Source organism: Protopterus annectens, chromosome 2.part1 (assembly GCF_019279795.1).
Source record: "Protopterus annectens isolate FY-2018-M chromosome 2.part1, PAN1.0, whole genome shotgun sequence".
NCBI classification, from domain to species: Eukaryota; Metazoa; Chordata; order Ceratodontiformes; family Protopteridae; genus Protopterus; species Protopterus annectens.
Window position 1 is genome coordinate 1,530,175,938 of NC_056729.1, and position 24,983 is coordinate 1,530,200,920.

The 24,983-nt window shown below is 44.5% G+C and overlaps 1 protein-coding gene across 1 annotated transcript in view; it reads left to right on the forward strand.

Moving 5' to 3' along the window:
* PANK4 (pantothenate kinase 4 (inactive)) overlaps positions 1-24,983 on the forward strand; it is a 1,309,469-nt gene that overhangs the window by 188,884 nt on the left and 1,095,602 nt on the right. The window contains exon 6 of the mRNA XM_044063577.1: positions 5,273-5,426. Coding sequence (XP_043919512.1) covers positions 5,273-5,426 — 154 coding nt within the window. The remainder of the gene's footprint in view (positions 1-5,272; positions 5,427-24,983) is intronic.

Consider the following 24,983-nt stretch of genomic DNA (forward strand, 5'->3'; position numbering starts at 1 on the left):
GAACACTTTCACTGGGAAGGCCAAGATTACTCAGATTCCAAGAAAAGGCTCAGGGATTTTCTTTTGCTCCCCCAGCATAGGCCCCTGGCTATCCCTCCTGTTTTAGATATATTGGATGATGTGTACACAGAAGCCAGCCTTAATCCAGATTCTTTGCCTCCAGCTCCTGTTAAACCAGACAGGTATTAGCGGGTTCCTGATTCACACCAGTTCCTATACAAAAGCCATACTGCTGACCCAGAAACTATTTCACAGGGTCCCAAGGGAATTAAGGCCTCTAATGGGTTTCCCATTACCTTCAGAGAGAGATTCCAGAGCTTTAGAAAGGTGGGGGAAAAAGGTGTACACCTCGGCCACTTTAACCATGAGGGCATTAAACTGTCAGTTCCATATGTTAAAGTATTAACAGTTTTTGTTATCTCAGTTGAAAAGCAAAATGACACAACCAGAACAACCAGATTTAAAAGAATTGCAGGATTTGTTGCATGGTGCAGAGCAAGTGGGTAAACATACCTTGCAGTGTGGTTTTGATGCTTTAGAGGCCTCATGTAGAGCTGCTGTTACGGGGTCTGTTATACGTAGGCATGCTTGGCTCAAAGAGCAAGCCTTACCAGATCATGTCAAAGCTAAATTATTAGATGCACCTCTTCAAAAAGATGTATTGTTTGGTGTTAAAACTGAGGAGGTACTAAAGAAAATGGAGGAAAAAGCAAAATCAATGCAAATAGTGAAAGATTTCCTGCAGGTACAACCTCCACGTTTCAGCAGAAACTGGCCTTCAAAAAATTGGTCCTTTCAAGCCACGGACAGACCTGAAAGGGGCAGATACAGACGCCCAAGGGGTAGAGGGCAACCTCAAGGATCTTTCAGAGCCAGACAGTGGCAAGCACCAACCCCAAGAGGTGGAGAAGATAGATCACAGTCATTTAGAAAACAGACACAATGACTTCCCCCTATACCTGCCAAGCAAAGCTTTAATGGCAGCACCTTTGGGCGGAAAACTTGCATTATTCTCAAAAAATTGGCATATTGTTACAAAAGACAAATGGATTCTGGACATTATAGACAGTGGCTACAGGTTCCACTTTCACACCCTTCCAAAAATGAGAGGCATGCCAAACCTGCCACAAAATCAAAGGGCAGAGGCACAAAAACAAATTTCAGCTCTCATGGACATGAAAGCGATTCAAGAGGTACCTGCAAAAGAACAAGGTCAAGGGTTTTATTCCAGACTATTCCTGGTACAAGGAAAGACAAAGATTGGAGACCTATCTTAGACCTATCCATCCTAAACACATATCTACAGGTACCAAAATTCAAGATGCTGACATTACAGCAGCTTCTTCCCATGCTGGGCAAGGAGTCTTGGCTGGTAACATTGGACCTCAAGGAGGCATACCTGCATGTCCCTATCAGACAAGATTGCAGAAGATACCTCAGATTTCTTGCAGGTTCAACTCATTATCAATTCTCTGCATTGCCCTTTGGCTTATCTACTGCGCCCAGAGTGTTTACGAAATGCCTGGCATCAGTAATTGCCTTCTGCAGCCTACAAGGAATACAAATCTACCCATATCTGGACGACTGCCTGATCCAAGCGGACAGCAAGGACATACTACTGAAACATCTGGCGTTTGTAATAAAACTGTTGAACTTTCTGGGATACACAGTCAACAAAAAGAAATCAAAACTAATACCCTCTCAACAAATAATTTTCCTGGGTGCCAGCTTGAATACAACCACCCAGATGGCCTACCTCATGCCAGACAAACAAGGGCAACTGTCTCAATACTTCAGCAAAATGGCAACCTTCACCAGGCTGACTGCAAGGAAAGTCCTGCAGGCTCTGGGATTCATGGCATCTTGCATCCTACTAATCCCGTGTGCAAAGCTGCATATGAGGAAACTTCAATGGTACCTAAAAAAACTTATGGTCTCAACACAGCCACATCTTGGAAGCAATTATACCACTCATTCCATGCCTTCAAAAGGAATTTCTGTGGTGGGCTCAAGCATGCCAAAGAAACACAGGTCTCCCTTTGTGTACCTCAAGCAACTCAAATCATCACAACAGACGCCTCAGACTACGCCTGGGGAGCACACATGACGGATCAGTGCATTCAGGGAAAATGGTCCCAAAAAGAGAAGCACCTACACCTCAACCAAAAGGAAATGCTAGCCGTGCAAAATGCTATTATGACCTTCAAAGACCTACTGCATCCAGGCCAGCTATTGATAGGGACAGACAACACCACAATGATGTGGTACATAAACAAACAGGGAGGAACTCATTCATACCCCCTGTGCAGGCAAGCCATGACCCTATGGAACACAGCACTGGAATTGCAAATTCAACTACAGGCACAATTCCTGCCAGGGAAGGAAAACACACTGGCAGACAGCCTAAGCAGAAAAATGACAGATCCACACGAATGGAAGTTGCATCCTCAAGTTTTCACAAAGATAACTCAGGCATGGGGACAGCCAGACATAGATCTCTTTGCTACCCACAGAAATTACCAGTTGAAAAAATTTTGTTCAAGGACCTATCATCCACAGGCCTGGAAAGTGGACGCACTTTCTTTCAATTGGACAACGTTGACAGTCTATGCCTTTCCGCCTCTTCCTCTGCTGCCCAAAGTTCTATTAAAAGCCAGAGCAGAGAGGCCGAAAATGATTCTCATTACTCCAGACTGGCCAAGACAACACTGGTATCTGCTCCTGAAGAGCCTGATACATTCCCCACCATGGATCCTACCTCTAGTCCCTCTTCTGTTGTCCCAGCACAACTACAAGACCCTTCACAGCCAGCTCAAAACCCTAAATCTAGTTGCATGGAGAATTCCTTGATTTCCCAACAGTTTCTCCTCTCCAAGGAGGTGCAGGATGTCATCTTGGAGGCCAGAAGACCTTCTACTAGAAAAGCCTACTCCACCAAATGGAAACGATTTTGTGCCTGGAATCAAGAAAAGGGCCAGAATCCTTGTGTAATAAATTTACCTCAAATTTTACAGTACCTAGCTGAGATGTTAAACAGTGGACTTTCCTTCTCCATCAAAATCCACGCTTCAGCCATTTCTGCACAATACAACACAGATCCTCCTTTATTCTCTCATGCTCTCTTAAGGCAGTTCCTCAGAGGGGCAAAGAATATAAAACCCCCAAGGAAACCACCAGTCCCTGCTTGGGACCTCAACTTCGTATTGGAAAAGCTGACCCTTCCTCCCTTCGAGCCAGCTTCTTCAACAGAGTTACAATACTTGTGATGGAAAACAGCCTTTCTTCTGGCTATCACCTCAGCATGCAGGGTTTCGGAGCTACAGGCCCTCATGGCTGTGCAACCTTTCATCATTTTCCATCAGGACAGAGTTTCCTTACGAACCAACCCTACCTTTATGCCAAAGGTAGTATCCAATGTAGCTTTGAATCAGACTATCCACTTACCTACCTTTTATCCTAATCCACAAAGCAAAGGGGAAAGACTACTACATTCCTTGGACATTCACAGACAACTTTGTTATTATTTGGACAGGACAAAGCCATTCAGGAAATCCGAGCAACTCTTTGTGTCCTATGCTACAGGTGCTCAAGGAAAGGCTATTTCCAAACAGACAATATCAAAATGGATAGCCCACTGCATACGCTTTTGTTACTCATTTCATGGAAAAACTGTGCCTACAAGCATCAGATCCCACTCCACCAGGGCCACAGCTACCTCTGCAGCTTTCCTCAGGGGGGTTCTGACCAAGGACATTTTGAAAGCAGCCATTTGGAGTTCAGTGCACTCTTTCTCCAAGCACTATCACCTTCCACTATACTCTAAATCTAGAGCGGGATTTGCCACAGCAGTCTTGCCGGGCATCCTTGCTCCTCCTAGTTCCACTTAGTGCCTGCCACCCCTACTTAGCTTTGGGATTCTTCCCATCTGTAATGACTGCAGCTGTATGCACGATGAACATAGTACAGTTTTGTACCTACCATAAATGTAGATGTTAGAGTGCTCATACAGCTGCAGTCCAGGTTACCCTCCGTCCCCTCTTAGGACAGGCCTTATGACAAACACCTTCTCATACAACCTATTTGGGGTATTCTTTTATGGTGTATTTGCTTGCAACTAATGTTTTTTGATTATTCTATATTGCATGAATACATAAATTTATGTTTTGCCTTCCTTCTGGGGGCACCTGACATCTGGGGCAAGAAAAACTGAAGAAGATGGCATCGGCTGCCCCTTTTATACCCCTGCCGCACTGATGTCAAGGAAGAAGCAACGACAACCGACGCCGGACCTAGACTTTGGAATTCGGCCGACCGAGGACCTGCCTGATGGCAGGATAACCCATCTGTAATGACTGCAGCTGTATGAGCACTCGAACATCTACATTTATGGTAGGTACAAAACTGTACTTTCAGTGCACACCTTTACAAAGCAGCATCATTTACCACTCTACTCTAAATCCAGGGCAGGCTTTGCCACTGCAGTTCTGCAGGGCCTCATAGCCGCTGCTAATGCTATATTAGCTTCAGCCTCCCAACCATAGCTTTGGGATTCAACCCAAGTGTAATGACTGCAACAGTGAAACACGAAGAACATAGTACAGTTGTGTACACTTACCATAAAATGTAGATGTTCGAATGTATTCACTGTTGCAGTCCAGGTTACCCACCCACCATCCCCCATTTTTTGCTGGAACTTATCTGCACTTCTCTAATCTGTACAACCTATGTGGTGTATTTGCTTGTAGATGAAGGTATATATATATATATATATATATATATATATATATATATATATATATATATATATATATATATATTTTTTGGTGCATGCTTGTTTTATCGGCATATCTTTTTTGCCTACCCTTTTGGGGGCACCTGACATCTGGGGCAAGAAAAACTGAAGAAAATGGCGTCAGCTGCATCTTTTATACCCCTGGAGCTCTGACGTAAGGGAAGAGACGACAGCAACCGACGCCGGACCTAGACTTTGGAATTCAGGCCGGCTGAGGGTAGTCTGCCAGCAGGATAACCCAAGTGTAATGACTGCAACAGTGAATACACTCAAACATCTACATTTATGGTAAGTGCACACAACTGTACTTTTCGCCACTGTGGAAAGCTTCCTCGTGTTGCAGTTGAAGGCGAGTGTCTGTCTGTTAACTCTTCTTGAATACTGCTACAAATAACAGAAGTGGAATGCTGACAGCCAAGCCTTATGGATATCCTTCTTTAATAAGTGATTGACCTTGTTTTTTTTTTTTTTTTTTGTTAGAAGTTTGATGAGTTGCTGCAGTTAGCCTCTAAGGGGCAACACACCAATGTGGATATGCTGGTGCAAGATACCTATGGAGGGGCATATGAGGCTCTTGGACTAAGTGGAAATCTGATTGCAAGTAGCTTTGGGAAATCTGCAACTTCAGATAAAGGTACCACTGAATGTTAACATACATTGTTTGCTTAAGAACTTTGCTGTGTTATTTACTGTACACATTGCAAAGATTAATTAAGAGCTGCTTTACTTTTTGCATTCTTCTGTATAGTATTTTATAAGACACGTTTGTGTTGTGCATTATTAAACTCCATTATATGTAGCAAAATGACATGCACGTGTTGTTAGGGAGTGCAGTGCATTTAACAGTGTCTGCCATCAAATAGGACCAGGGTAGATCAGGGTCTTTTCCAGCAGCAGCTAGATGGCATTCTGTTGCTTTGGACATTATTTTACTTTAGGGTGTAACTGTGCTTAAACATTGTGGCTGTATTGTAAATTTGCTTTCAGGAGACATAGTGAGATGAGAAAGAGAGATTGATTACATTTGTGAGTACACCGTTTATTTCTATATTGTGCCGTATTCACAAGTGAGCCAGAACTAAAGAGCCACATAGATGCCTGTGTGGTGTAGCAGTCCATTAAAACTCTTGACATATAAAGTTTATTTTTGAAGGAATGTAATGACTAACTTCTAAGGGTAAGGAAAGGCTATTGCATTGATTTTGAAGGATGCGTAGTATGTTGTCTTTACCTTTTCTTTTTGTTTGATGGCATCTGGTTCCCATATCAGGTCTTGGCATTGCCAGCAGTGCACATCAGGCACAGACTTTTACATAAGGATGACCTTTGCCTGATCAGGTCTTAAGTAACCCGTAAGAAACTGAATAGTAATGATTGTTCTGGAGCCTTTCTGAAAACTTTTTTTCATATGCCTTGCTTGAAGGTTTGTTTGTTTGATCAGAGGGGTAAAAAGTGGTAGCACGGTCATCCTGGAGTGACAAAGCATTCTGTTTAAAATTTGATGAGTTACAGAATACACTTTTCTGACTTTGGTTGATAACATGCTAGTTAACATTTAAATTGCCTACTGCTTCCAAGATAGCAGCAGACTGAGCAGCAGTTTAATTGGGAGATTAATTTTTACTGCTTTTTTTAGTTTGGATAAAGTTCAGAAATTTATCATATTCATCGCCTCACAGTAAGATGCTGACCAGTTAGACTCTCAGCTAGAGTGTCTTCTGCGTGGAGACATGCGTGAATGGGCGTACCTTCATTGAAGGTTGTGCATCAGGGCTGGCAACTCGGCACGTAAAAATCAACTGCCAATCATTAGCGGTCACTGTGGCGACCCCTGACCGGGAAAAGCCGAAAGACACAACAACATTACTGCTACAGTAGCCTTGGATGTATAGGCTATATCCTGCCAGTGGTATAACAGCTGGCCAGCTTCCAAAGCTTCAGGGCACCTTTCACATACCCAAACTCTGAGCAGCTCAAGCTGAACTGACTAAAAGATGCATTTGGGCACCAAGCCCTTCACAGCTTCACTGCGGTTGAAGAGTACGCTCCTCTGTGGCTTTTGAGGATCATTGGTTGGCTTTCACTGTTCCTTTGTTGGGCAGATAAGTTCACTTTGGGGGGGCATGAAACTTACATTTCAATTATTTTTGCTTATTGTTAAGAAGAGGGAAGTTACTTTAAAGGTAGGTGTTCATGTTTTGACAGACTGTCATGGGACAGTATTGTAATTTTAAAAGAGAACATTTTTTCCTCTGTCAGTTTAAAAATTATGTACAGTATTTTAAAAATTGTTTTTTTTTTTTAAGAAATTGGTTAAGTGCGTTTTATTGTATTTTGTGTGAAAAAGGGGCTTTTAAATACTTTAAATTTTTACCAACTTTTCCTTGGGGAAAGAGGGGCCATTTTCAGATTGACCACGGAGCAAGCTGTCAGTCCCACAGTCAGTCATTCTTCCAGCACCAGAAAAAAAAAGTTCAAGCAGCCTTTGCCACCACAATAGACTAGAAATTTGCCTTAGCCAAAGGTGGGGGACTCTGTTGTGGCCATTTGTTGTACCTCAGTCACCTTATAGGTTCATAGGTTCATAAGCAGGTACTAGGCTAACTTCCTTTTTGTGGGTCATTTCAAGCCTAGCCAATTTCAAAGGTGAGAATCAAACATTGTACCGTGCTGTGAGGTAAACACCTTAGTCATTATACCGACCCCTGATCCCCTCATCTTTTACCCTGGATCCCTCTGGTGTAGTACCTATAGCCACTAAGGACTGGGGGCTAGCCATGTTCTCTGTGTATGTTGGGATATCCTCTGTGGGCAGGGGAGAGCCAGTCTTGTTGGTTGTGGGAGAGGGAACAGTGAAGACTTCTCTGTTTTGTTAGAATGTTATGCCCATCCCTGGGGAAGCTTCTGCTGTCATTATAACACCATCGGCCCCATTTTTGTCTGTCAAAAAGAAACCAAAACTAAATGTGTATCTACTTCTCCTCAGATTTCCTTAGACAGGAGTTGTTTACTGGTTCTGGCTTCTAGCATTGCAAGCCTTTCAGACAGCTCTTCCTCAGGGAACAATTGCAGTTCAAACAGACAATATGTTAATAGTTTGGTACATCAACAAGCAGGGAGGAACCAAGTCTTACCCCTTTGTCAAGAAGCCCTCAGAGTGCGGCAGTGAGCGATCTCTTCCAAGTGTTTTTTAATAGCAATGCACATTCTGGGGAGTTCCAGTGTGATTGCAGACAAGCTGAGCAGATGTATCCTTGATCCTCACTAGTGGCCTGTCAATCCAAAACTGGTGAAAATCATCTTCCATCATTGGGGTTGACCTTGCTTTGACCTGTTTGCTTCTCACCTAAACAAGAAGTGCAGCAATTAATTTGTCCTGATCCCCCCTCCGAGGAAGTCAGCCAGGGATGCTTTCCTCCACAATTGGCTCCCCGGTCTCCTTTATGCATTTCCCCCCCAAAACCTCTAATTCTGAAATTCTTACAGAAAGAGCGAAGGTTGAAAAGCACAGTAATCCTCATTGCACCCTTTTGGCCTTGACAGATTTGGTTTCCCCTTCCTTTGGCCTTATCTGATTTGACAATCCTGGATTCTGGACCCGGATCCAGAACTTCTGTCCCATCCAGACAGACTTGTTCATCCAGACATTTTGAACCTCTAGCTGACAGCATGGTTCCTCCATTTCCATTAGTAGCCATGCGTCCTAACCTTTCCTCCCCAATACACCATATCCTCTTGTCCACTTATAAACATTCCAGTCGTAAACTGTACTCCAGCAAATGGAAGAGATTTACCAGATGTTCTTCGTGTTTCACTGTTGCAGTCATCACCTGCAGGTTATCCCTGCTGTGGTAGTCATCGGCCGGCCCGAATACCAGAGTCAATGTTATTCTACATTGGCTGCTGTCGCCTGTAGTCTGACGTCAGGTCGTCCAGTGCTATAAAGCAAGGCAGCCGATGCCATTAAATCAGTCTTTCTTGCCGTGGAGCCTGTAGCAGAAGCAGTTTGCAAGTGTGCTGGTCGGTCACTACCAGACTTTGAATTTCAGCTGAAAACGTCTAAAGCTAAGTACCCCGTTGTGGATCCTTTTTTCTTGCACTAACCAATGTCCGAAAAAGTTAACAATTGTCTCGCCTATGGAAAGCAGATCCCACACCAAGACTTCCATTCATACTGCGTCACTTGTTTTAGGCCCTGACCATGACGTCCCTCATTGCTGGTTCTGTGCCTTCTTTAATTAGAGAACCGTTCACCGTAGAGCTCTTATTGTAGACCGGTATTTTCGTCTTCCATCTTCGCATTCCGAAATGGCGTCTGTCAACCAACAGTCTGTGGACATTCCGAAAAAACGCAGAGGTAAAGATGGAGATAGACCACACAAGACTAAGCCTTCGAACGACTCTACTGCTAAGCGGGGCGTTAGTTTTCCGGAATTCAGTGAGGCACTTTCTCAGCCCCTGATGCCCGATTGAGTATCTACGCAGGCCTCTACTGAGACCCTTTCAGAGTCCAGTATGCCGCAGAAATCTTCTCAGTCTTCCAAGCCTGTGGCTGTCTCTCCCTTGGTTGGGTCCAGAGCCGCGACACAGGCACCGGCTTCCAAGGAGGCCTCTCGCACTACCGAATCTAGACAAAACACGACGTCTTCTCATCTGACTACCATTTCTCTCAGACAAACGGATACTCTTAGGCCTAGAAGCCAGGCCACTCCTAGAAAATCTGCCTCTAGCCACCATCTTGCTCCTGCTCCACCACATTAAGCACAAATGCTTAAAATTGCAGAGGATCTCAATTGCCTTATCAGGGGTAGTCAGGCTACAACTTCTAAAATAAAAAGACAACCCTCCCCAGAAATTATGATAGAACAGGATTCTGAGGAATCTGACTATTCAGATTTTGAAGAGGATCTACAACCTCTGACTGCTTATGAGGATTCAGATGCATTCCTTCTGCCTTCCCACCAGAAGACCTTTCCTGTGGAGAAACCATTCACACCCTCAGGGAACCTTTCCAATGGAAATATCAGGATTTCCCCCAGTCTAAGAAATGACTTGGAGAGTTTCTGGACCTGCCCCAGCACAGACCCATGGACATCCCTTCCATTTTAGAAGTGGTGGATGGTGTTTTCCACAAATCCAGCTTAGCCCCTGATGCCCTACCACATGCTCCCAGTAAACCTGACAGGTATTATAGCATGCCAGATTCTCACAAATACCTGTACAGAAATCCTGCTGCAGATCCAGAGGCCATTACACAGGGACCTAAAGGAGCTAAGACTAGTTCTGCCAAGAACTCTGTTCCTTCTGATAAGGATTCCAGAGCTCTGGACAGATGGGGTAAAAAAGTATACTCCTCTGCAACCTTAGTTATCAGAGCACTCAACTGTCAGTTCCATATGTTAAAATATCAACAACACACTTTGGAACCATTAAAGCAAAAGATTTCAACCTTTACTGACTGTGCCAGTTCGAAAGAGTTAGCAGATCTACTGCACTCTACTTGTCAAGTGGCCGAACACTTATTACACTGTGGATATGATGCTCTAGAAGCCTCAAGCAGGGCAGCAGTGTCAGAAGATGTCATTAGGAGACATGCATGGCTGAAGGAACAACCTCTCCCTGATAATGTCAAGTCTAAACTAATTGATGCACCCCTGGATAAGGACCGCTTGTTTGGAGTAAAAGCAGAAGAGGTGCTTAAAAAAGATGGAAGACAAAGCAAAATGTATGCAAACAGTAAAATATTTCTTTCAGGTTCAACCTCCCAGGTTCAGCAGGAACTTTCCCTCTAAGCACTGGTCCTTCCCTGCACCTAGCAGAGAAGGCCAAGGTAAGCCCTGCAGGGACAGACCACCCAGTCCCCTATCCTAGGGGCAGTAGAGAACCAAACAGTGGACCACTTCCACCCCAAATGCAGGGAGTTGTAAGCCACCCTTCCATGGCAAAAACTCTCAATGACTTCCTCTCCCCCTCTGCCTGCTTTTCACTCACCAAAAGCTAGGAGGAAGGCTTTCCCTCTGCAAAGAAAATTGGCTTTCTGTAACAAAAGACCAATGGGTCTTAAAGATCAGTTTTCAGGGATACAAATTCTCTATCAACGAACTCCCAATTTCAAGAGGGTACCCAGACTTGCCTCCAAACCCAGTGGGCAAAGGCATTGAAACGGGTACAAACTCTCATATCCTAGGGGGCAGTAGAACTTGTCCCCTCAGATCAAACAGGCAAAGGCTTTTATTCCAGGCAAATCCTTGTTCCCGGAAAAGAGAGCACTTGGCGCCCCATCCTGGATCTATCCATTCTGAACACCTCCCTGGTGATCCCCAATTTCAAAATACTAACTTTGCAGCAGCTGCTACCTATGCTGACAAATATGCCTGGCTAGTGACCCTAGACCCCCCATAAGGGAATCTTGCAGGAAATTCCTCCACTTCAGAGCAGGCTCGCAACACTTTCAGTTCTCTGCACTACCCTTTGGCTTACCTACTGCACCCAGAGTATTCACCAAATTCTTAGCCCCGGCCATAGCATTTTGCAGACAGAGAAATATACAGATTTTTCCCTTATCTGGACGACTGCCTCATTTAGGCAGAGTGCAAAGAAAAGCTGCTCCAGGACCTTCTGTTTGTCAAAACCCTCCTAACTTCCCTAAGGTTCACCATCAACGAGAAGAAATCAAAGCAAACGCCCTCCAGAAAGATAATTTTCTTGGGAGCACTGCTGGACACAGCATCCTAAATGGCCTTCCAATCCCCAGAAAAGCAGAGCTACCTGCCTGTCTACTTTACCCAGCTGGCTTCCAAAAGTCACCTCAGTGTGAGGAAGTTCCTGCAAGCCTTGGGGTACATGGCATCTTGCATCCTTCTAATTCCGCTGGCCAGGCTTCACATGAGGAAACTTCAGAGGTATCTAAAGAACCTTTGGTGTCAGTGCACTCAGCCTCTGAAGACTTCTCTCTCCCACTGATCCCCTGTATAAGGGCCGAGTTTCTCTGGTGGGCAGGGGCCTGTGCCAAGAACAAGGGTCTTCCCTTCATCCTCTACTCTACCGGCCAGACCATCACTACCGACACCTCAGACATTGCTTGGAGCGCTCACCTAGCAGGCAGGTGCACCCAAGGTCTTTGGGGTGCCCAGCACCTTTCCTTACACATCAGTCAGAAGGAAATGATGGCAGTACAAAAGGCTGTGACATCTTTCAAACCCCATCTCAGGCCTGGGGTTCTCCTTATCAAAACAGACAACACCACAGTAATGTGGTATATCAGCAAACCAGGAGGGACCCAATCTTACCCTCTGTGAAGGCTAGCCATGAACCTCGGGCTGACAGCCACCTCCGTGGGTCTACACCTGATTGCCCAATACCTACCAGTGGTCAACAACACCCTAGCAGACCACCTAAGCAGGAACTTACTGGACCCCCATGAATGGCAGCTCCACAGAAGTCTTTCTGCAAGTCATTCAGGAGTGGGGAACTCCAGAGGTGGATCTCTTTGCTTTGCACCTCAACCACAAGCTGAAAAAATTCTTTACCAGGGAGTATTAACACCTGGCCTGGAAGGTGGATGCCTTGACCTTCCCCTGAAAATCCCTCTTTGTGTACGCATTCCCTCCTCTGCCTCTTATTCCAAAGGTACTGATCAAAATAGGGGAGGAGAGACCAAAGGCCATCCTCATTGCTCCAGATTGGCCCAGACAGTATTGGTACCCCTTACTGTGCAGCATGACATTACATCCCCCCCCAAGCAGCTTCCCTTGATCTAAGATCTCTTGACCCAGGGGGTGGTGGGGGGGTGGAATGCTGCACCCAGACCTGCAGACTCAGTATGTCAGCGTGGCTAATACTTTAAAAGCAAACAAGGGGTCCCTGTTAAGCAAACAGGCCCTAGACATTATCACAGAGGCCAGAAGGCCCAGCACCAGAAAATTTTATGCAGGGAAATGGAAAAGATTTTGCTCCTGGAGCCAGTCCAGAGGGGGCCAGTACCTCACAACCTTCCATCCCTTTTATCTTGGACTTCCTAGCTGAGTTAGTAGTGGCCTCTCCTTCTCTTCTATCAAAATCCATGCCTCAGCCATTTCAGCTCATTTTGATTCAGACCAGCCCCTCTTCTCACATCCTTTGATTACACAATTCCTCGGAGGGGCGTCTAACATCAGACCTCCCAGAAGGCCACCCACGCCAGCCTAGGACCTGAATTATGTTTTAGAAAAACTAACCTTGCCTCCATTCGAACCTGCTGCTTCATCAGAATTGAAATACCTCTCCTGGAAGACTGCTTTCCTACTAGCTGTCACCTCAGCCAGAAGGGTTTCAGAACTTCAGGCACTCATGGCCGTTAAGCTCATCATTTTCCATGCAGACAGGGTATCCCTGAGGACTAACCCCCGCTTTATGCCCAATGTAGAATCTGATGTGACCCTCAACTAGGCCATACATCTACCTACATTCTTTTCCAACCCTCAAAACAAGGGGGAAAGCATTCTGCACTCACTAGACATGCACAGACAAATCAGATACTACCTGGACGGTACTAAACCCTTCAGAAAAACAGAGCAGCTTCTTGTCAGCTTTGCCCCAGGGGCAGAGGGAAGCCCATTTCCAAGCAAGCCATTTCCAAATGGATATCACACTTTATCCATTTCTGCTACAGACTACATGGGAAATCACCCCCTAAGTGTATTCATACCCATTCCACTAGGGCAGCCACCACTTCCACAGCATTCCTCAGAGGAGATCCCACCAGGGACATCTTGGAAGATGCCACCTGGACCTCTGTCCATACCTTTACAAAGCATTACCACCTCTTTTCTCTTAGTCTAGGGCAGGGTTTGCCTCTGTAGTTCTGCAGGGCTTGCTGACCCATGCCTAGGGCTCTAACCTATCCTTCCTCCCCTCTCCTCAGCTTTGGGAATCCTCCCACATGTGATGACTGCAACAGTGAAACATGAAGAACATAGTACGGTTGTGTACACTTACCATAAATGTAGATGTTCGAGTGTATTCACTGTTGCAGTCCTGGTTTCCCTCCTTCCTTCCCCCTTATATCCTCTTTCCCTAGGGGGACATAAGCTTCCCACGGTGGCTTTTAGCCACCAGGACCACTTTACCATATTTTCTTGTGCTTCTGACAGATTAGGGCAAGAAAAACTGATGTAATGGCGTTGGCTGCCTTGCTTTATAGCACTGATGACCTGATGTCAGACTACAGGCTACAGCAGCTGATGCAGAAAAACACTGATTCTGGTATTCAGGCAGGCGGAGGGCTACCACAGCAGGGAGAACCCACAGGTGATGACTGCAACAGTAAATACAGTCAAACATCTACATTTATGGTAAGTGTACACAACTGTACTTTGGGTCCATGAAAAACATACTAATCCCTTTTCGGCTTCTATAGAGCATATTTTAGACTTTTTAGTCGCCCTTTTCCATGATGGAGCATCCCTTTCTACCATCAAATTGCAATTAGCTGCAATTTCTAATTTCCACAATAGTTTGAAAAAATAGCCTCTCCTAGACTTTGTAAATCATTCTTAAGAGGCACTCTTTTGTTGAACCCCCCCCTTGGGATCTAAATGTTGCAGGCCATAACACATTCTCCCTTTGAGCCTTCTGCAGAATGTGATCTGAAGTTTTTGTTTTGGAAGGCACTGTTTTTGGTAGCCATTACCTCTGTCAGAAGAATTTCAGAGATCCAGGCCTTGTCGTCTGAACCCCCTTATCTGATACTCCACAAGGATAGAGTTTCTTTATGAACAAACCACTCCTTTCCACTTAAGGTAGTCTCATATCAGTCAGTCAATTTAATTTACCAGTTTTCTTACCAAATTTGAACAACAAAGGTGAATATATTTACTTGATGCCCATAGACAATTATATCTCTATCTTCACAGAACAGAAGACATTTGAAAATCAAATCAACTGTTTCCTTTTCCAGTGCAAAATTGGGTGAGCTAGTTAGCAAGGTAACTCTGGCGAAATGGCTGAAAGACTGCATTTCATTTATTTAAGACAAAATAAATTAGCCTTACCTAGGCCCGTGAAAGCACATTCTACAAGATCTGTAGTCACCTCAGCAGTTTTTCAATCTAGTGCTTCGATGGATATTTGTGCAGCTACTTGGGCTTCGCCCCATACCTTTATTGCTCATTACAAATTGGATTTGGTCTTTAGGGGAAGAGCGTGCTTTGGTTTGATTGTTCCCAGGAAATATCCTTCCATGAGTCCACCCAAGATTCTAGGCAGCTAGGGAATCTGTCCCATCTGTCAAGGATAAAATAAGTATTGACGACATTAGATAAAGAAGTTATGTACTTGCCATAACGTTCCGTTTGTGTTGTCCATCTTCATTTATCCTTGACTCCCCCACCCATCCCCCAACCTTCAAAGATTTTTGTTTTTGGTGGAGCAGGACTATGTCGTTGAATTATTATGATTTTTTTCAAGCACAGTAAATATGGCTTCCTTTATGTATGTGTATATATATATATATATATATATATATATATATATATATATATATGTATAATATGATCTGTACAGATCTCTGTCAAAGCAGAAATCACAGAACATACATAACCAAAAGTGCTGTTCACCAAAGCAGCACTTTCGGTTAAGTATGCTGGTTGTGCCGATCGCACTACGGTGCGGTTAAGGGAGAATTCCCTTTTCCCCACTGTAGTGTGACCTCTGAGTGAGAATATAAAAGTGTGTGTGGGGGGGCACAGCTTGCCCCCCCCCCTCCCCCCCGCATAAAAGAAGAGTTATTGTTTTTTTTTTTTTTTTTTTTCAAAAGCACTTTTTCGGTGAAAGTGCTTTCATTAAAGTGCATTCAGTTATTGTGGATTTGGGCTATTAAACTTTCGTTCAATAGTCCTAGATCCATATACATATACATACATATATTTATATATATATATATATATATATATATATATATGTGTGTGTGTATTATATATATATATATATATATATATATATATATATATACACACACATACATAATGTGTGTGTTTATATGCTTTTTTGCAAACTCGATCTTAGGTAATTGAGAGAGCGATTGTGGGTAGAAGTGAAGCTCATGTTTTCGGCTGGAGTGAGCTGTAATAATGGCCAAGCCGGTTCCGATATCAGAACCAAACCCATCTGTCATAGATAAATGAAGATGGACAACACCGATGGAACGTTATGGCAAGTGCATAACTACTTTTTAAAGCCCAAGTTGAACATCAACTAATGCCTTTTATTGTTTTTTCCTCTTTGACTATATTTGTTCTTTTTCCTCTTTGACTATATTGTATGCTACATATTGTGATTTGTTAAGAATTTCATGAATACCTAGAATGGGCCAGTTGAGGTAAAACTTTGTAATATGGTTTTCTACTGGTGGTAATAAACCATCTGATGTTGTCAATCCTCATTCATTCATTCTTGACTGATGACTGAACCAGTTCGGCTTTTATACAAAGTTTAAGCAGCCAAAAACTCTCGAGCTAGGGCTCTACCCGTACTACCTCTCTTCCCATTACCTTAGATCTCTTGACGCATAGAAAATTGGTTATACAAAGTTTGAGCCAGCCAAAAACTCTCGAGCTAGGGCTCTACCCATACTGCCTCTCTTCCCATTACCTTAGATCTCTTGACGCGTAGAAAATTGGACGCATCAGACTTTGCTCTGAGCTAAGTGCTCAAAAATTTTTTTTTTTATTTGCCTGTTTTTCTTCCTTTTGCATCATATCTGTAATAATTACTATTGTCTAGTTTCCTTTTTGTGCGAGTGACTCTATTGATAACTTTCTACCATTGTATTTACCTCAGGGAATCTCTCCTTTACCATTGTTGGTGATGTTCATCGTGTTTCACTGTTGCAGTCATTACTCTTGGGTTATCCTGCTGGCAGGCTACCCACAGTCGGCCTGAATTCCAAAGTCTTGGTCCGGCATCAGTTGCTGTCGTCTCTTCCCTGACGTCAGTGCGCCAGGAGTATAAAAGATGCAGCCGACGCCATTTTCTTCAGTCTTTGTTGCCGCGCAGTGCCCGAAGCAGAAGCAGTTTGTAAGTGCTGGTCGGCCTACTCCTGAGATTTTCATGTTTGAATTTCAGATCCAAAGTCTTCATTTAAAGCAAAGTACCCTGTTGGGGAAACTTTTTTCTTGCTCCAGACCGATGCCAGCAAAAGCTAATAATTGTATTTCTTGTGGGAAGCAAATACCTCATAAGGACTTCCATTCTTATTGTATTCCTTGCCTAGACCCTTATCACGACGTAGCTAATTGCAGATTTTGTGCTAGATTTAACCAACGCACTATTAAGGGTTGGTACGATTTTGCATTTCATTACTTTGACCGAAGATTTAATTAAACGATGTCGTCGGATAGCCATCCAACTACCGCAATTCACAAGAAAACGCAAGGAAAAGGACAGGCATCCGAAGTCCAGAACTGACGAGGCTTCTTCTAAGCCAGTCGCCAGTTCTCAGTGAGGCGCTTTTGCAGCCCCTGACGACTGCTACCTCAGAGCCGCAAGCCGCTTCCGACTCCTCCCACGTGGAGCAGACTAGGCCTCTGGAAACTCAAGGTATTGGACACTTGGAAAATATTCCCTCAGATGTGTCCAGAGCCGCTGAGCAGGCATCGGCTTCTGAGGGTGTTTTCAGGCCTACGCAGTTATATATATATAACCGACTACAGCTCCAAAGGCAAAGACTAAAGCACCGCTAAAGACAAAGAAACAAGTGCAGCAAGCCCATGGACAGGCCTCCATGCCTAAAAAACAGATGCTCAAAATGGCCGAAGACCTAATTACTTTGATCAGAGGTTCCCATTCCCCTCCTGAGAAGAGGTCTAGGCAAGTGGCAGAATATGAATCTTCAGATCAGGTTTCCATTTCCTCTGGTTCCTCTCCTGACCAAGAATACTCTCTCCCTCCGTATGAAGAATCTATCCCTTCAGCCTACCCTCCTGAGGATTTTTCTTTTGGGGAAACCCTGCATACCATGAGGGAGCACTTCCACTGGGAGAGCCAAGACTACTCAGAATCTAAGAAAAGGCTTAGAGATTTTCTTTTACTACCTCAGCACAGGCCTCTTGCTATCCCTCCTGTTTTAGACATTGTAGATGATGTATTTTCAGAGTCCGGCCTGTCCCCTGATTCTTTACCCCCTGCACCTGTTAAGCCAGACAGATACTACCGGGTTCCAGATTCACATACATTTCTTTATAAAAACTCTGCTGCGGACCAGAAACTATTTCTCAGGGTCCCAAAGGGGTCAAGGCTTCCACTGCAAAAAACCTTATCCCCTCTGATAGGGATTCAAGGGCTCTGGACAGATGGGGAAAAAGGTTTACACTTCTACTACCTTGGCTGTGAGGGGTTTAAATTGTCAATTTCATATGCTTAAATATCAGCAATACTTATTGTCACTGCTTAAACAGAAAATGTTAACAAAATTCTGAATGTGCAGAAAACAAAGAAATGCAGGATTTATTGCATGCAACTGAACAAGTGGGAAAGCATACTTTGCAATGTGGTTTTGATTCTCTGGAGGCCTCTTGCAGGGACGCTGTTACGGGTTCTGTCATTAGGCGCCATGCTTGGTTAAAGGAACAGAATCTGCCTGATCATGTTAAAGCAAAATTATTACATGCTCCATTACAGCATGATACTTTGTTTGGTGTTAAAGCAGAAGAGGAGTTGAAGAAAATGGAGGACAAAGCAAAATCTATGCAGACAGTTAAGTATTTCTTACAGGTGCAGCCACCCAGATTTAGCAGGAACTGGCCTTCTAAGAATTGGTCCTTTCCAGTGTCAGACAAGCCACAAAGAGGCAGATACAGATGCCCCAGAGGAAGATCCCAGCCCCAAGACTCATACAGGCCTAAACAGTGGGGTGCTTCTACCTCCAAAAGCGGAGAAGACAAATCACAGCCATACAGGAAACAGTCCCGATGACTTTCCTCTGCCAGAACCAAGCACTTATCTTTTGGCAGCCCCCTTAGGGGGAAAACTAGCACTGTCTTCACAAAATTGGCACATGATCACCCAGGACAAATGGGTCTTGAACATAGTGTCTTAGGGCTACAGGTTCCACTTTCACACCCTGCCAAGGGCAAAGGGTATGCCAGACCTGCCACACAATCAATGGGCAGAGGCACAAAAGCAAGTTTCATCCCTCATGGACATGAGGGCCATTCAGCGAGTACCACAACAAGAGCAGGGACAAGGATTTTACTCAAGACTTTTCTTGGTGCCCAGAAAGGACAAAGCCTGGAGACCAATACTGGACCTGTCTATTCTAAACACATTTCTGGACGTTCCAAAATTCAAAATGTTGACTCTGCAGCAGCTACTGCCCATGCTGGGCAAGAAGGCTTGGCTCGTAACTTTGGACCTAAGAGGCATACCTGCATGTCCCAATCAGACAATCTTGCAGAAGATACCTCAGATTCATAGCTGGCTCAATGCACTACCAATTCTCTGTACTGCCCTTTGGCTTATCTACTGCGCCCATGGTCTTCACAAAATGCCTGGCACCAGTAATTGCATTTTGCAGACAAAGAGGAATTCAAATATATCCTTACTTGGACGACTGCCTTATTCAAGCAGAGAACAAAGACGTTCTACTAAAGCATCTGGAGTTTGTAAAAAGATTACTAATTTGCCTAGGGTACACAGTAAACGAAAATAAATCAAAACTAGTACCCTCTCAAGAGATAATATTCCTGGGTGCAAGCTTAAATACAACTGCCCAGATGGCTTATCTCATGCCAGACAAAGGCAACTGACTTCTTACTTAACTGGGTCTTTGTTGCCAACATATTTATCTGCAAGAAAAATTCTGCAGGCTTTGGGCTTCATGGCATCCTGCATTCTGCTAATTCCATATGCCAAACTGCATATGGGGAAATTACAGTGGTATCTAAAAAGTGTTTGGACTCAACATTGCCACAGCCTGGAAACATTAATTACCCTCATTCCCTGCCTGCAACAGGAGTTTCGATGATGGGCACAGGCCTGTCACCACAACAAGGGACAACCATTCACTTTAACCACAGCCAGGCAGACACTAACAACGGATACATCAGATTATGCCTGGGGGGCCCACATGGCAGGAAAATGTATTCAGGGCATATGGCCCGCAAGCCAGATGCATCTTCATATCAATCAAAAAGAGATGCTAGCTGTTCAGAATGCCCTGACAGCTTTCAAGGATCTACTTCATCCAGGACAACTACTGATAAAGACGGACAATACTACAGTCACGTGGTGCATAAACAAGTAGGGAGGCACACATTCCTACCCCCTCTGCAGACAAGCCATGACTTTGTGGGACACAGCATTGACTTATCAAGTTCACCTGCAAGCACAATTCCTGCCAGGAAAAATAAATACTCTGGCAGACAAACTAAGCAGAAACACCATGGATCCCCATGAGTGTAAACTGGATCCACAAGTCTTCAGCATGATAACAAGGAAATGGGGATGCCCAGACATAGATATATTTGCTACCCCTCACAACTGCCAACTACAGAGATTCTGCACAAGGACTTATCACAAGCAGCCATGGAAAGTGGATTCCCTATCCTTCAGCTGGAAAAAGCTAACAGTATATGCCTTTCCTCCACTGCCTCCCCTCCCCAAGGTACTCCTAAAGGTCAGACAAGAGAAGCCAAAAATGATACTGATTGCCCCAGACTGGCCACACCAGCACCGGTACCCAATCCTAAAGAACTTGTCTCAAGGGTCCAGCCTGCACATTGCCTCAAACTTCTCACTTACTGACCCAACAAAACAATCAGATCCTGCACAGCCAACTCAGGACCTTAAATCTGGCAGCATGGCGGATAATGTAGCCATTCAGAACACTCCTCTCTCCAAAGCTGTAATGGATGTTATTTTGGAGGCCAGGAGGCCCAGTACCAGAAAAACTTTTATGCAGAAAAATGGAAGAGATTCTGTGCTTGGAACCAGAAACAAGGAATTGACATGTGTGTACCAAATATTCCTCAGATTTTACAACACCTAACTGAGATGCTGGACAAAGGCCTATCCTTTTCATCAATTAAGATTCATGCCTCTGCCATTTCAACCCATTACAATATGGAACCACCTATCTTTTCTCATCCTTTAATAAGGCAGTACCTCAGAGGGGCCAAAAACATAAGACCTCCAAGGAGAGCACCAATACCTGCATGGGACCTCAGTTATGTCTTGGAAAAACTCACACTGCCTCCTTTTGAGCCAGCCTCAACAGCTGATATAAAATTCTTATCCTGGAAAACAGCTCTGCTCTAAGCAATAACCTCTGCAAGACGAGTCTCTGAGTTACAGGCACGCATGGCTGTGGAACCTTTTATCATTTTCCATCCAGACAGGGTTTCTCTGAGGAAGAACCCTACATTTATGCCTAAGGTGGTGTCCAATGTGGCCCTTAACCTAACCATTCACTTGCCTAACTTTTATTCAAACACACAGAACAAGGGTGAGAGACTTCTGCATTCTTTGGACATATACAGACAGCTACGCTTCTACTTGGACAGAACTAAAGCTTTCAGGATGACTGAGCAACTTTTAGTGGCATATGCTGCAGGATCACAAGGAAAGGCTATCTCAAAACAGATCATTTCAAAATGGATAAGCCATTGCATTAGTTTATGCTACTCACAGCATGGAAAATCAGTGCCTAAGGGCATTAGGCCACATTCAACCAGAGCAGCAGCCACTTCAGCAGCCTTCCTCAGAGGAGTACCAACCAAAGACATCTTAGAGGCTGCAACTTGGAGTTCAGTGCACACTTTTACAAAGCACTACCACTTACCTCTCTACTCTAAATCCAGAGCAGGTTTTGCCACTGCAGTTCTGCAGGGCCTCTGAGCCTCTCCTAATCCTATTTAGCCCAGCCACCCATCCTCAGCTTTGGGATTCAACCCAAGAGTAATGACCGCAATAGTGAAACACGATGAACATAGTACAGTTGTGTACCTACCATAAATGTAGATGTTCGAGTGTATTCACTGTTGCAGTTCAGGTTACCCTCCCACCATCCCCCTTTCTTTTGCTGGGTCTTATCTGTACTTCTCTATTCTATACAACCTATGTGGTGTATTTGCTTGTAGATGAAGGAAATGTTTACTTTAGTGCATGCATGTTTATTGCCATAATTTATTTAGCCTACCATTTTGGGGGCACCTGACATCTGGGGCAAGAAAAAACTGAAGAAAATGGTGTTGGCTGCATCTTTTATACCCCTGGCGCACTGACGTCAGGGAAGAGGTGACAGCAACCGACGCCGGACCAAGACTTTGGAATTCAGGCCGACTGCGGGTAGCCTGCCAGCAGGATAACCCAAGAGTAATGACTGCAACAGTGAATACACTTGAACATCTACATTTATGGTAGGTACACAACTGTACTTTAGGCCTCTCCATCCCGCTTAATGTTGGTAACTCTGTGATACCATCATTGGTATCCTTTTCCTGCCCTTTTCTTATTCTATATCAGTTTGGGTAGTTCTTTATATACCATAGGCTTTCATTTTTTTCCTTCCCCCTTTTCTTTACGAGCGAGTGTGTGGTTTTGCCATGTACTTGACTAGACAACATGGCAGAGAAGCAGAAAGGAACCTCTGGGTTTAAGCGATGTAAGGACCATGGCAGAATTGGGCATCTTTCTTGCATCCATTGTTTGGGTGTCCCTCATACCTCTCAACCGTACTGAATTTCTCTGCTTTTACTGGTTTTGAGGTCCGGATAATGGGGTACCACGATTCCCGAGTGGCACCCCTTAAGTTGTGATTTTCCCAGCTCTGTTTTTGAATTTTTAACCTTTTAACCTGGCGTCATCACGTGTGCAATGAAGTCAGTGCCGTTAGCCTGCCAGCCTGTCGGAATTGAGCTCAAGTGCGAGCATTTCCGGTATTTGCGAGGGAAGGGAATTATTTATGAGACATTACAAGTGCAAGCATTTCCCCGGTATATTTGCAAGGAATGCGAGCCATTACAAGAGAATTTATTGCAGGGAGTGCTGAAAGCAAGTCCGTGCTGGAAGGGCCGAGCCATTACACAGGAATGTATTACAGGAACATGCTGAAAGCAAGTCTGTGATTTATTTACGCAGCAGGATGAAGACGTCCGTGATTATTTAAGCAGCAGGATGAAGAACTTAAGCAAGTCCCAAGCTGGCAGGGAACATGCTGGATGCAGAGATTACAAGGTGTGTAGTATATTTGCAAGCAGTTACAAGTTAATTTATTGCAGGGACGTGCTTAAAAGGAATTTACAAGGGTGGTTGAACATCATTGCTACACATTTAAAAGAAAATGGTTGCCATTTACTGCAGGGTCTGGGTCTCTGAGGCCATATTTTGGTTGTCTGTTCTTCAGTTTGTGTTTGAAAGTTGATATCCCACAATTCCATTTGAGTGGGTGGGGTTACATAATTATGTATGCAAAGTTTGTTAATCAGCGTAGAGATTTGTATCTATTTTTCATGGGCCTTTGTCCAGATTTTTGATGTTTCCAGGTTGAGAGGTATGGTGTCCCTCATCTGGAAGTCTAACCTCCTTGTGAACTCTGTAAAGGTTTCAGTGCTCAGACTCTTGCAGAGAGACATAACAAATTGATACTTAAAGGACTGGTAAAATGTCCTTTTGAGGAATCTCTTTCTGAGGCTGAGACTTCAAAATCTCCAAAAACTGACACTAAAAAACGGAGCTATTCGGTACAGACTCCCCCAAGGTGCATGACTCCAAGACTCAAAAATCTCACATTCCAACACCTTCGGAACCAAAGACAAAAGGCACCAAAACCAACAAAATATACTATGGTGCCATCTGCTATTGAAAGTACCCAACCATCTTCGGTACCGACAATGACTTCCATGCAGACGACCTCCCCAGCACCAATAATGGCAACTTCGACTATTTTGGTTTGATCGTCACCTTCTATCCAACAGGCTATGATGCCAAAGTTCGATACTATAAGTCCCCCCAGGACTTGATATTCCCCTTCAATAGACCCCTTCTTGGGTTAGCAGCTGACTCCCTTCATAGAAAAAACCTGAATCTCCATCGGGAATGTCAATCCGTTCCTCCTGGAGTCCATCAGAAATGGATGTAGTTAGATTAGTGGATCAGCTCTTGGCAGCCGGAGGCCTCCCTGCACCTTCTTGGACCTCCCTCCCTTCCAGAGCTGAGGCATACTGTCCCAGGACCCCTACATATATTCCTCCTCCAATGTCTCCCCAGGTCTTGGACCCTGTTGCTTTGACGCTCTGGGTGCCAACTGCTTTGGTACTGACGGATTTCACCTCTGTACCGGAACCTACTCTGCGGTCTTTGGCTCTGTCAGAACCGTTGCACCCACGGGACTGAGATTTGCCTGCCGGTTCCGAGATTCCTTGTTCAGCTCTGAATTTTTTTTTTTTTTTTTTTTTGTTTTGTTTTTTCCTATGGCGCTGTCTATGGCTCTTGGTGCCTTGGTAGTTTTGAGTCCTGTCTTGGCTCCTACTCTGGTAGGCGGCTTGTCGGAATGGGGTATGACCGTCGTTCTGAGGTTGTCTTTCTCGATTCTGTGCTCCCATCTCTCTTCAGGTGGGCCTGCCTTCCAGATTATGGAGAGAGCTCTAGCCTCAGCAGGATCCTAGTTGGTACCATCCCCATCAGAGTGCTTGTGTAATTTTGCGAACCTCGTTAAGTCTTCCTTTGTCAGCACTCTGGTTGATGCTACTTCATTGTTTGGCCCAAAGGTTAGAGACATATTAGCCAGGTATGAAAAGGACAGGAAGACCATTTTTGCTGTGGGCATGTGTTTTTCCACTCAACAAAGCCCTTACTCTAGGAATCGGAGGAGTGGAAAGATGTGGTTCAAGAAGATCCAAAGGACCTTTTCGGGACATGTGGCGAGTATTCCCCCTGGGGCAGAGGGGGAACTCATCTGGAAAATGCCCCTCCCATGGCAGAGGGGGGGGTCCACACAACCAAGGTTCCAGAGATTCCTTTTCTAGACAACCCTACCAGCGCTCCTGAGCGGCAGCCTGATTGCTTACATCTGGAAGCAATCTGGGGAAGATTTTAATAGACTCTCCAGCCGACACAAGCATCCTCTAAAAGGGCCTCATAGAAACAGACAACTGGTGCCAGAGCCATGGCCTCAAGATAAATGCCAAAAAGTGTATAGTCATCCCCTTTGGCAAAA